The sequence below is a fragment of the Lathamus discolor genome, chromosome 1 (assembly GCF_037157495.1).
Source record: "Lathamus discolor isolate bLatDis1 chromosome 1, bLatDis1.hap1, whole genome shotgun sequence".
In the NCBI taxonomy this organism is placed as follows: Eukaryota; Metazoa; Chordata; class Aves; order Psittaciformes; family Psittacidae; genus Lathamus; species Lathamus discolor.
Window position 1 is genome coordinate 146,840,796 of NC_088884.1, and position 13,083 is coordinate 146,853,878.

At 42.2% G+C, this 13,083-nt stretch overlaps 1 protein-coding gene across 3 annotated transcripts in view; it reads left to right on the forward strand.

The window, feature by feature from the left end:
- PPARGC1A (PPARG coactivator 1 alpha) overlaps positions 1–11,306 on the forward strand; it is a 368,649-nt gene extending 357,343 nt beyond the window's left edge. For 2 of the 3 annotated variants that reach the window (XM_065699713.1, XM_065699723.1), the window contains exons 11-13: positions 6,914–7,035; positions 7,391–7,542; positions 10,653–11,306. In XM_065699713.1, the coding sequence (XP_065555785.1) occupies positions 6,914–7,035; positions 7,391–7,542; positions 10,653–10,756 (378 nt within the window). In that variant the 3' untranslated portion in view covers positions 10,757–11,306. Of the gene's footprint in view, positions 1–1,159; positions 1,330–6,913; positions 7,036–7,390; positions 7,543–10,652 lie in introns of those variants that run through there. The other variant, XM_065699731.1, reaches the window with a different exon arrangement.
- Positions 11,307–13,083: the final 1,777 nt, after the last annotated feature.

The window sequence follows — 13,083 nt, forward strand, 5'->3', positions numbered from 1 at the left end:
AATTCACTTGGTATGGAAGGTAACACAGGCATGGTGCTAGCAGAAGCAGCAGCGCCTTTGACGATCACATGGCAGACCATTACTTTAAAATGCCCTAGAATTTCTTCTGTCAGCTTCACATAAAGCATTACCTAGCTCTTGGAGAGCTAGGTGTGCACCACAGATGTGCAGACAAAAAGTGGTAGGGAAAATGGGAATGTCAGCACTATGCAGCGTTACCCCTGCAGTGGCTGCCTTCAGTGCCCACAGACCCTGCTTAACAGCACCATGAGCAGGCAAAGCAAACAAGCATTGGGTGAAGAAGCCTAGTACAAAAAATGTACAAAAACTAATACATCTGTAGTGGTCTGTGCTTTAGTTCCTTGTGAAATAAGAATGAGATGGGGCTGTTCAGTCTGGAGAAGAGAAGGCTGCGTGGAGACCTCATAGCAGCCTTCCAGTATCTGAAGGGGGCCTACAAGGATGCTGGGGAGGGACTCCTCATTAAGGATTGTGGTGATAGGACATGGGGTAATGGGTTCAAACTTAAACAGGGGAAGTTTAGGTAAGATATAAGAAGTTCTTTCCTGTTAAGGTGGCGAGGCACTGGAATGGGTTGCCCAAGGAAGTTGTGAATGCTCCATCCCTGTCAGTGTTCAAGGCCAAGTTAGATGGAGTCTTGGGTGACATGGTTTAGTGCAACATGTCCCTGCCCATGGCAAGAGGGTTGGAACTGGATGATCTTAATGTCCTTTCTAACCCTAACTATTCTATGATTATATGATTCTAAAATAAAGTTTTGGAGGAAGGCTTTGCAAGACAAAAAGATCCTTAGCATCAGTGAACGTTTTGCATCCTGATCCTATTTTCTCATGTTTTGGCATTCTAAAGCTTTAGTATTTTCGTTTGAGACTTGAAATACTGCTATTCAGTCTGAGATTTTCTGCCACATCTGCCTATTCAAATGTTTTTTACCTCAAGGAAGAAAGAGCAAGATTCTGAATAAGGAGGTTTAGATAAACCAAAAGAAGACAGACATGTTGGGTTTAAGGGAGTTTGTTGGACTCTTCATTTTTTACATGGCAAAGCAATGAACTGCAGTTAAAGCTTATGATGCAAAAAAAATCATCTGCCCTTTTGCAAGGGAAAAGTGAATGATATCTTCTGGATTTTCCTGCAGGTTTCCTGTGCCCACATTAAACTGAAAACAGAAGCTTTTCTCTGTCATTCTCTAAGTTTTGAAGTCATAGATCATCTCCTCTAACAAGTACAGTAAAAAGCATACTTAATATGCATATATGGAGTTCTGCATGTAACTTATTATAAAATAAAGATCTTTAACATTTTGAAGTATGTTGTAATCTTGTTAGGCTTGTATAGCACTTATTATTAATGAGAATAAAAGGCAGGTGTCTCTGTGAATACAAATACTTTTTTCATAGTTGCTTTAAAGAAACCAAAGTTGAACAAGACAAAGACAATGCTGTATGAATACTATGTTCTCCAGTATCTTATAATATCATGGCACTCTCCTTAAAAAATACTTGAACACATCTTCTCATGTGGAGAAGAAGGATATGTCCCTGGAGGACATACGGCGCTTTTCTGCTTTAAATTTGGATTTCCTTAATTTTGCAGGTTTAACTTATTCCCTTAATGACAGTTTAACAGGCTTTTTTTTAATGGTTCAGTTTTGTTTTATTACAGTTGTCTTAAAGGGATATTAGAGATATAAAGGTTATTAGAGGGATAGAAGAAGGAAAAATTGCGCAGCCATGCACAGACTTATGGAAGAGTGTGCAATAGTTATTTCCATCACACTGTAATAGAACAGTCTCCATGTCAGTGAGTGAAACATTATGTTTTTTCAGTTGAGATGTATTATCTGAGCTAAAGTATATTAGACAGTCTGCTGTGTTATGTTCTGCTCCATCTGGTCAGTCATTTAGGTTCAATAGCAAGTATCAATGGAATTGTTTCTTATCAAGTGTTTCAGTGCGGTTAAATCCTTGATTTGGTAAAACAGTCTGAAAAAGTAATTACTGTGCATATGCAGATTTTCCTGGTTTTGAAGTTTATGGCACCCAACCATACTGAAAGTAAGCAGACGTACAATGGGGAGAATGGAATAAATGCGGATTTCTGTTGCTTGCACTCTACAGTCCCTAGTTCGCAGAAGCCCTACCCCAGACTCCTCAGTCAGGAAGGTCAGGGCTCTGGACTGGAACACAGTAGAGACAGAGATAAAAAGCAGCAACTGTCTGTAAAGTACCCCTCTTCCCTAAATTTCTGGCCACCCTTGAGCACATTTGTCCTTCATTTAGCCATGCTAGCTTCTTCAAACTGCAGTGCTTTGGTAGAGGACAAGGGCAGCTTTTGGACAATACACTCTGGAAGGCATAAGATTTAAACAAGAAGTGTCTGTCACAAAAGGGTTACAGAAGAGTACCAAGGCAGTCACCTTGGTTCCTTATGTAATCAAAAGCACCAGTAGTTTCAAACATCTAGATGAGATACTTACCTCATCCCAATAAGGAGAGCATGCACATAGGTAGAGCAACCAGGGACTCCCACTGGACTGACCAGGGAGCTATAAAGGACCCAGGTGGTTCCAGTGATCACTTCTTGTGCAAAACCTTAGTGGGTAAGGCTTTTCAGTAGGAGTGTTTGATTCTTGGATCTCTGTTTTCTGAATCTTTAAACTCACTTTGATTTCTCAGGAGCTCAGATTACCTGGTTTCAAGCCCCTGAGATTTGTGAGACCAGGAAAAGAGCCAGCAAAAATAGTTGACTGAGTGTGCTAGTGAGAAGAAGCTTCTGTTGGGAGGCAGATATATTGGTTTCAGCTTTCTACAGCAGGAATTGTTTACTTGTTTTGATTAAACAGTTCCTGGAAGCAGAGTGCTCTCCTGGCAACAGGGAGACCAGATTCTGGGCCCCCAAAACCAAGAGTTCTGATGGTCCCTTTATCTCAAATGAGTGCTCAAACAAGTAGAGAAGAGGCATCAGGATCATTTCTGTTTGAAAAGTGTTTTGGTCTGATCTCAATCCTATTGTCGGTGGTCCAAGAATGACTCCTGCCTTATGCCTCTGGGGGGACTCATGGAAAAGATAAATTTCATGCTATATCTGAATTGTAACGCTATCAGCTACCTGTCTCTTCAGGCTAGGGTGTTTCTGAGCAAAAATGCAAGGCTATATTTAGGTCCCTAGGGCCTTTTGCATTACTCAGTTGAGGTACCGTTAGCCTTTAGGCACCTCCAGGTTATGATAGTAATGAATTCTCAGCAGTCAGTATAGCTCCTTCGGCATGCAGCACCTACATTCTGCGCAAGTCTCAGGTGCCAAAGCTGATGGTTTAAACTGACATTGCTCCACTGACTGACAGATTTACACCAGCTGAGAATGTGGTGGTGGTTCAATTTATGGGACAAATGTGCGGGCTTGTAAGGGATGAGCAGTAGGGCCAGTAGTGCCAGGGATCTTCGAGCCAGGGGCAATCTGAGACAGGAAGGCTGAGCACCCAAGCCATGTGTACCTGGTGCTTCTTTGCCCTAATTACCTTAAGGTCAGCTTTTTGAAGTTCCCTTTTTGCCTTGATTTGCTTGCAGCTCACTAAATGGCTCTACCCTCAGCAAACTGTTCATCCAGGAATTAATGAAGTGCCTTTCATGGGGTTTCCTAGTCCTTCTGTTATTCTGCTGAGCATTTCCACTCAGGAAGGAAAGATATGACCATGACTATTCTTTTAAACGTATCTTTGATGCCTCTGAGTGTCAAAGGAACATGCAAATGGCACCCTAGGCTATAAAAATCGGAGACTTCAGTCAGGTTGTTTTTCTGAAGAAACCAAAAGGTAATGGTGACCACAGGATATATTTTATTATCCTGCATTCCCTCCCAGAAATATTTATTTTAATAAAAGAAATCTTCTGGACCCCTAACAGTTTTCCCTCTATATTAAGTTATGGATTAAGGTGGACAGCTGATGATGAATCAGCTATTGAGTCATCTGAGTTTAAAATCTCATGTTTGTTGTCCATTTTGTTGTGTCTTTGGCACATTTATCCAATTAGAATCGTAGAATCATAGAATAGTTAGGCTTGGAAAGGACCTTAAGATCACCTAGTTCCAACTGCCCTGCCATAGGCAGGGACACCTCACACTGAACCATGTCACCCAAGGCTTGATCCAGCCTGCCCTTGAACACTGCCAGGGATGGAGCATTCACAGCTTCCTTGGGCAACCTATTCCAGTGCCTCACCACCCTAACAGGAAAGAACTTCCTCCTTATATACAATCTAAACTTCCCCTGTTTAAGCTTTAACCCGTTACCCCATGTCCTGTCACTACAGCCCCTAATGAAGAGTCCCTCCCCAGCATCCCTATAGGCCCCCTTCAGATACTGGAAGGCCGCTATGAGGTCTCCATGCAGCCTTCTCTTCTCCAGGCTGAACAGCCCCAACTTTCTCAGCCTATCTTCATACAGGAGGTGCTCCAGTCCCCTGATCATCCTCGTGGCCCTCCTCTGGACTTGTTCCAACAGTTCCATGTCCTTTTTATGTTGAGGACACCAGAACTGCACACAATACTCCAGGTGAGGTCTCACAAGAGCAGAGTAGAGGGGCAGGATCACCTCTTTTGACCTGCTGGTCACGCTTCTCTTGATGCAGCCCAGGATACGGTTGGCTTTCTGGGCTGCAAGCACACACTGCCGGCTCATGTTCATTTTCTCATCGACCAGCACCCCCAAGTCCTTCTCCACAGGGCTGCTCTGAATCTCTTCTCTGCCCAGTCTGTAGCTGTGCCTGGGATTGCTCCAACCCAGGTGTAGGACCTTGCACTTGTCATGGATGAACTTCATAAGGTTGGCATGAGCCAACCTCACAAGCGTGTCAAGGTCCCTCTGGATCCCATTCCTTCCCTCCAGTGTATCAACCGAACCACACAGCTTGGTGTCATTGGCAAACTTGCTGAGGGCGCACTCAATCCCAATGTCCATGTCAGCGACAAAGATGTTGAACAAGACCGGTCCCAACACCGATCCCTGAGGGACACCACTCATTACTGGTCTCCAGACGTACATTGAGCCACTGATCACAACTCTTTGTGTGTGGCCATCCAGCCAGTTCTTTATCCACCGAGTGGTCTATCCATCAAATTGATATCTCTCCAATTTAGAGACAAGGATGTCGTGTGGGACAGTGTCAAACGCTTTGCACAAGTCCAGGTAGATGACATCAACTGCTCTACCCCTGTCCATCAGTTCCGTAGCCCCATCATAGAAGGCCACCAAATTGCTCAGGCAGGATTTCCCCTTAGTGAAGCCTGTCACCAAGCACCTTGTTGTTCTTCATGTGCCTTAGCATGCCTTCCAGGAGAATGTGCTCCAAGATTTTGCCAGGCACAGAGGTGAGACTGACTGGTCTGTAGTTCCCCAGGTCTTCCATTTTGCCCTTCTTGAAAATGGGGGTTATATTTCCCTTTTTCCAGTTGTCGGGAACTTTACCCGACTGCCATGAGTTTTCAAATACGGTGGCCAGTGGCTTAGCAGCTTCATTCGCCAGCTCCTTCAGGACCCGCGGATGGATTCCATCAGGTCCCATGGACTTGCGCACGTTCAGATTTTTAAGATGGTCTCGAACCAGATCCTCTCCTACAGTGGGCCCAAGGTCTTCATTCTCACAGTCCCTGCGTCTGCCTTCCAAGACTTGGGTGGTGCAGTCAGGGCATTTGCCAGTGAAGACTGAGGCAAAGAAGTCATTCAGAACCTCAGCCTTCTCCAAATCCTGTGTAGCCAGTTCTCCTGAAAGCTTCCGGAGGATGCCTATGTTGTCCCTAGTCTGTTTCTTGTTTGCTACGTACCTGTAGCATCTGTTCCTGTTATCCTTAACATCCCTGGCCAAGTTTAATTCTAACTGGGCCTTAGCTTTCCTAACCTGGTCCCTAGCTTCCTGGACAACAGGCCTGTATTCTTCTCAGGCCACCTGTCCTTGCTTCCACTTTTTATGAGCCTCTTTTTTCATTTGAATTTTCCTCAGCAACTCCTTGTGCATCCAAGGAGGTCTCCTGGCCCTCCTGCTGCACTTCCTTCTAGTTGGGATGCAGCACTCCTGAGCTTGTAGCAGGTGATCCTTGAATATCAACCAACAGTCTTGGGTCCCCCTGCCCTCCAGGGCTATATCCCATGGAACCTTACTAAGCAGGTTCCTGAAGAGGCCAAAGTCTGCTCTATTGGAGTCAAGGGCAGAGAGCTTGCTGCACGCTCTTCTCACTGTCCTGAGGATCTCGAATTCGACCATCTTGTGATCGCTGCATCCAAGGCTGCCCTGGAGCGTCACATTTCCAACGAGCCCTTCCCTGTTGGTGAGCACAAGGTCAAGCATGGCACCTCTCCTTGTCAGCTTTTCTATTACTTGCAGAAGGAAGTTGTCTTCCACAGAATCGAGGAATCTCCTGGATTGCTTGTGCTGGGCTGATGTCGTTCCAACAGATTTCAGGGTGGTTGAAGTCCAATTATTGTATTACTTTATACTACTCCACAACTAAGGTTTGCCCAGTGTTGTATAGATCGGAAGAGAAAGCAAGCCCCTGGTTTGGAAGAGTTCACTGTCTTGGAGGGGAGGTAGAAAGGAAGAAGGTGTAGTAGGATACCAAGGGACGTGTCTGTCAGTGTGTAGCAGAACAGTGGTAGCAAACAGTGAAACCTTCCAGGAGCACACCACCTGACAAATGTACCGTCATTTAAACACCTTCAATGCTTTCCACAAGAGAACTGTTTCACTTGCTAGCAAGATCCACTGGGTCTTCCACAAGAGACTACTACTGTAATTCTGCATCCCCTGCACATCGTGTGTTTGCATGCATATATGTATAGGTTCATCTCTTACATATCTTTTAAAAATATGCCTTCCCTGTTGCTGTTTCTCAATAGGAGGAACGTCGTGTGATTTATCTGGGTAAAATCAGACCTGACACAACCAGAACAGAACTGAGGGACCGGTTTGAAGTTTTTGGTGAAATTGAGGAGTGCACAGTAAATTTGCGGGATGATGGGTAAGAACTTTTGAGATTACTTCTTCTTTGGAAGCTGCCATATGTAAAAAAATTATGGCAGTAAGATTACTGGTATGGGAGTTACCAGTATAAGTGCTGTGACAGATGACATGCTGAGTTCAAAACCTTGTTTATTTTCTTTCATCCTTACTTATTAATCTCGCTAGTTGAGATTTCCTGTCCCAGAAATAAGTATTTAGCTGCATGACAGGACAATCATGCTGATAAATGGATGCAGTACTTCTGGCATTTCCACTGCTGGATCTCCTACATGTTCTTGCTTTCAGGAAGGGGTTACACTAATGTGTGTTAACTCTTTTCAGCGTTTGTTCACAACTGTATTTTTCAATTGCAGAGACAGCTATGGTTTCATCACCTACCGCTATACTTGTGACGCCTTTGCTGCTCTTGAAAATGGATACACTTTACGCAGGTCAAATGAACCTGACTTTGAGCTGTACTTCTGTGGACGCAAGCAATTTTGCAAGTCTAACTATGCAGACCTAGGTAGGTATTTTGCCTTATATGAATTAAAGTGCATAACTGGAACGTTGTAACTCGGGAGAATTTAGGGTTTGCTTATTTGTTTGTTGCTTGTATTATTTAAATGGTGGGGGTTAAAGGAAGTGGTTTCCACTTGCCTCAAGAAGTTTTAAAGTCTGCTGATCTGAGTTCTAATGTGATGCAACTTCTTTCAGCTATTTCAAACTGCGAAAGATTCTTTTAAAGCCCATTTCCATCATTATAAAAAATAAGTGCTCAATATTCAATAATACATTTCCATATTGAAATAATAGCACCACAGAAATCTCCTGCATGCTTTACTATTCACTGCTATGCTACGGCTGCTTGGTCCTAATACCTGATTTATTTATATGAGCAATAAACAGAGAACGAAGTAGATGCCTCACCCCAAAAAATTCATTATGATTCTTAACTTTGCCACGAGTCGTGCTTTAGATGTGTAAAACTTGCCAAAGACGATCCTTAACCACAAGTCATACTTTTTCAGGTTTGAAAGCTAGAAGGGCTTGTGACGACATCTGACGCTTAGTATAGCAAAGGTTACTGATTACAACTCGTGGTTCTCAAATCATGCATAGGCATCTATGTATGAAGGTGTGCTTTACTGTAAGGGTGGTGAGGCACTGGAATGGGTTGCCCAGGGAAGCTGTGAATGCTCCATCCCTGGTGGTGTTCAAGGCCAGGTTGGCCAGAGCCTTGGGTGACACAGTTTAGTGTGAGGTGTCCCTGCCCGTGGCAGGGGGGTTGGAACTAGATGATCTTAAGGTCCTTTCCAACCCTAACTATTCTATGATTCTAAGGTGTGTCCTTGCAGGGACATCCAGTCATGATGTGAGAGGCTCCAGTCTGCAGAGAGCTTAGCAAATCTGTTGGTGTTTGCTGTCCCACTGTTGCAGGGCAGTACGCACACCAGTACCCAGCCCCCAGTATGCTGTGATAACACCAGTCCCAAGTGTTCATACTGACTGCCATAGCACATCTAGTCCTGTCCTATCTGGGCAAACATGTATGGTGCTGTCCTATACTCTGGGTCAGGGTCTGATGCTCCCTCTTGAAAGGATGTTTGGAGATGTTCAGTCTTACAGTAGGAATGCTGATGTTAAGTATATGCATAAAGAGACCATGCAGACTACCAAAACAGCCTACGTAATGTTATAATGTATTATAAGCTCACGTCATTTAATTACCTTTTAAAATGTAAAGTATTCATTAAATGTTAAACCTTTCCTAATACCTGTATAAATAGACTAAAGTTATCGGAGATACTCTTTTCTGCATAACATAGCAAGGAACATTTTGCCGTTGATTCTATATTAATCAGATATTGTGGGGTTTTATGAATAAATGACCACAGTCATTAAAGTCTCTCATAACCCTATAACACAGTGCTAATGAAATCTTGTATGGGCTGCCCTCAGCTTTGTACAATGCGGGAAGAGAATACAGATTTTTTTTTCTAACCAATTGATGTCTTTTCAGAATAAATGATAAAGATGATACACATTGTTCGCAATGAATATGCTATAATTCACTTCAGTGGCTAAACAGATAATGTAAAGCTAAGAAAAGGCAATTGACTGCTGAAGAGATATAGGGTTGATGTTGAAAATATAAAAGGTAGCAAGGCATTTGTTGAAATGTAGGCTGATAAAAACAGTAAAACTAGATTGAAGTCTTGACTTGATTTGACTTATCTTCAGCAGTGGAAGCCAAGGTCATCTCTGTATCTCAGAAAATCTGGGGTTTAAAATAAGTTGTCTGAAGGGAACCCTCTTGAACATTATTCATCACTGGGAGTATTCCCTGGCAGGTCTCTCCATACCAAGTGGGATTCCCGGAGTATCTGTGAGCAGAGTATTTTCACTTTGTCCTGCTGACAGCTTGAGCTTCTGTACTTCAGACTGCATTCCCTGTATTTTGCAGAGTAGCTGATAGAACTACATAAGGAAATGGCAACATGAACTTTAAAATTCATGAGCTAGTACAAGGACAGAGAGAATTAATCAGCCTTGGGTTGAGTACAGAAGAAAGAAAACACTTGAAAATAGTAGTCAGAAGTTTTAACACCTCTCCTCTGTGAGAAGATGTTGTCTTAACAGAACTTGTAATGAACATTTAATGCACAGTATGTCTTATAGTGGTAGATGGGGAGTTCTGATTAATTCAACACAAGAAATGGCAAGAAAAGGGCACACTCATAAAGAAGCTATGACACAGGAACTGGGAAGATTCAGTATTAAGCTGGGATGACTCCAAAAGGAGATCCAGTGCTTGCAGCCATGTCAGTAATTGCCGTACTGGAGCTGCATGGTCACAAATGTACAATCCTTCCTCTGTGCTAGGAATAGACTGACATCTGTATCTGAGCAACCAGCAAAGCTGGAGCACGTATTGCAGGTCACAGGAGCTGGACCATTATTGCTGCTGTGAGTTAGCATGTATGCTGCAAAGAGCGGAGGAGCTCACCTGAGATTGCTTGTACGGCATTGCAGAGGCCCTACCCTGAATTGCTCACACTTAAAACAAGGAAACCCCGAAAAGATCAGAATGGAAGCAAAAACAGAGATTCAGGGATGTGTAGTGACTTGTACAAGATCCTGAGGCAGGGCCAGCAGAAGCAGCAGTGTGCTTTCCATGCTTTCTGCAGAACCATCCCCCTGCTACCTTTCTCAGGAGAAGTCAGTCTTGGATACAGTGTAATGAAAGACAACAGCTGAAAAATGATGGTGGAGTTTTGGGTAAAGCATCTGTCAGGATTATCTGGACTACTTTGAGACCTGCACATAGCAGTGCTGAAGTCCTTGGAGAAACTCTTCCCACCTGCTCCATAGGTATATGCAATACACGGTTTTCCCCAGAATTGATGACATGTATGTACTGCTTTTGTTAAGCCCTGCTTCCTACCAGAAAGCTCTTTCCATTCCTAAAGCTTCTCTGATGACCATTTCTGGGCTTTTATCATCCCATAAAGTTGTGGGCTTAAGGGGATTGTTTCTGCAGTGTCTTGTTCATACTGTTGTACAGAGAAAATAATGTAAGTACTCACTAGTGGTTCTTGCCTCTTACCTAAACTTGCATCCTTTGGGTTTCAGATTCAAACTCAGATGATTTTGATCCTGCTTCCACTAAAAGCAAGTATGACTCCATGGATTTTGATAGTTTACTCAAAGAGGCACAGCGGAGCCTGCGTAGGTAACATGCATCACACCTAAGGAAAACGGAGGGATGGTGAATACCTCACGGACGTCACGTCCTTCAGTAATGGACAATTGAAAAGTCATACTTAGGAATTTCTCCTACTTTACACTCTCTGTTTGAAACCATGGTTTACATGAACACAGCTGCTCGACGAGTGGAGAGGCAGGATGGCTGTCCAGTAAGCACACGCATGTCCATGGGTGTCAGCTTTGCTTTCGCGGGTGACCGGTGGCGGGGGAGCCAGGCATTCCTTGCGAGTTCAGTGAAAATCACAAGACATGGCAGCAGTTCCACAGAGATAGACGAACAACAATGAACTGCAAAATCTGTACATACTGCATTTTAACAAAGAAAAAAAGAACAAAAGCAAACAAAAAAAACCAAATTTGAGTACTATGGCTGCTGATGTCTGGGAATCAGACACTGCATTGTTATTTTTTTTTAACCGAAGCTTCTCCTCACAACACGGTGATAATTTGACAATCCAGAAGAAACCCCAGGTCCCAGAAGCCTACAATCTTTCAGCTTTGTTTAAAGGTTTTTGTTTTCTTCGGGGATTTTTTTGGGGGGGCGGGGGTGGGAGGGGTGTTTTTTTTTAGTCCTTGCAGAAGAGAAAACAGAAGGCTGAAGCTTCCCTAACATTTTGAAATTTCATCTTTTAATTCTGACACCCATGTAAATGTCTACACTGTTGATCTTCCACGGCAAAATTTTCAAAGCCTTGTTAATGGTCAAATGTGCAGCTTGTTCAGCAATTTATTCTAATGAGCGGACGTAGTGTTACATTATTAATGAGAGTTGGATGTAACTATCTGGGTGTGTGCACAGATAGTTTATTTGCTACATTCTCTAAAGTAGTTGAGTATTTACAAATGTTAAATGGAGTATTTTTATTTATGTACATACTGTATGACGATGTTCTTTTTTGTTACAGCTATGCACTGTAAATGCAGCCTTCTTTTCAAAAACTGCTGAATTTTTCTTAATCAAGAATACTCAAATGTAATTATATGAGGTGAAACAATTATTGTACACTAACATATGTAGAAAGCTGAACTTACACTTATATATATTTGATTGTAAAAAAAGAGAGAAGCGTGTGGGTGAGGATGTGCGTGTGTATATGTGTGCGCGCGCGTGTCTGAGTGCACAAATGCTTTACACACATTCATCCCTTCTTGGTGAGCTTCTGTAAGAATTTTGTCAAGAATTATCCTAGCCCAAAAGGTATTAACCACTTCTGCAGTATTTTTCCACATTTTTCTCATTGCTTGATTTTCTTTTGCAGTTTTATACACTGAATTTGTTAGGGGAATGAAATTTTCTCATCTAAATTTTTCTAGGAGATATCATAATTTTATGTAAAGTCTCTCAAATGGGTAATCATTAAGAAATGTTTTTATTTTATGTATCAACAGTAGTTTTGGAACTAGAGGTCAAAAATCTTTTTAAAATGCTATTTTGTTTAATTTTTGTGATTTTAATTTGAAAAAATATGCTGAGGTACTAAGTACAGTATGATTTTTACAGTAATTCTGTGTCTAAATGCTGTTCTTGAAGCCAGTAACCTTTTCATTGGCAGAGTTTAACGATGGAATTTATCTGTATTTTTTACAGTTATGCATCCTGTATAAATACCAATCCTTCATTCCTTTGTTTACTAAAGAGACATATTTATCAGTTACAATTATCCTATTTATTATAAATTATAAGATGACTAAAATAATAAAAAGGCCAGTGGAAATTTTATACCTAGGATGCATGATGGTTGTCAGTCCGGAGTAAGTGCTTTGTTTGGGAATTCAGCTTTTGCAGAAGCAGTGGGTTGGTTGTTTCGTTATTTTTTTCCTTTTTTTACTACGCACTAGCATGGCCTCCGATGTGCTCATGACATTGTTGCTGATGACATTGCTTCTGCTAAATTAAATAGAAACTTCAGGAAAGAAAAAAACCACAAGAGTAAACTTACAGCTATTCTGAGCGTCAGAATTTCATCTGAACTCGGAGCCTCAAGACTGAATCAGCAAAGTTTGGAATTTGCTTGTGAATGTATAGATTTGGTATTCTATTACTGTTTGGCATTCATGACTCCTCTTTAAGGTATGGCACACCAAACTATTTAATCTCCTTTCCCACTCCCAATCTTAGAAAACTGATTCCACCCCCATGCCAGTGCAGTTGATTTTGATGGCTGCATTCATTTTATCACCAGCATATTGTGTTCTGAGAGATTCCACTGTCTGTCCTGTCGGATGCTTGCTTGATTTTTTGGCTTCTTATTTCTCAGTAGATAGATAGCAATAAAACAAAATAAAAAATAATAAA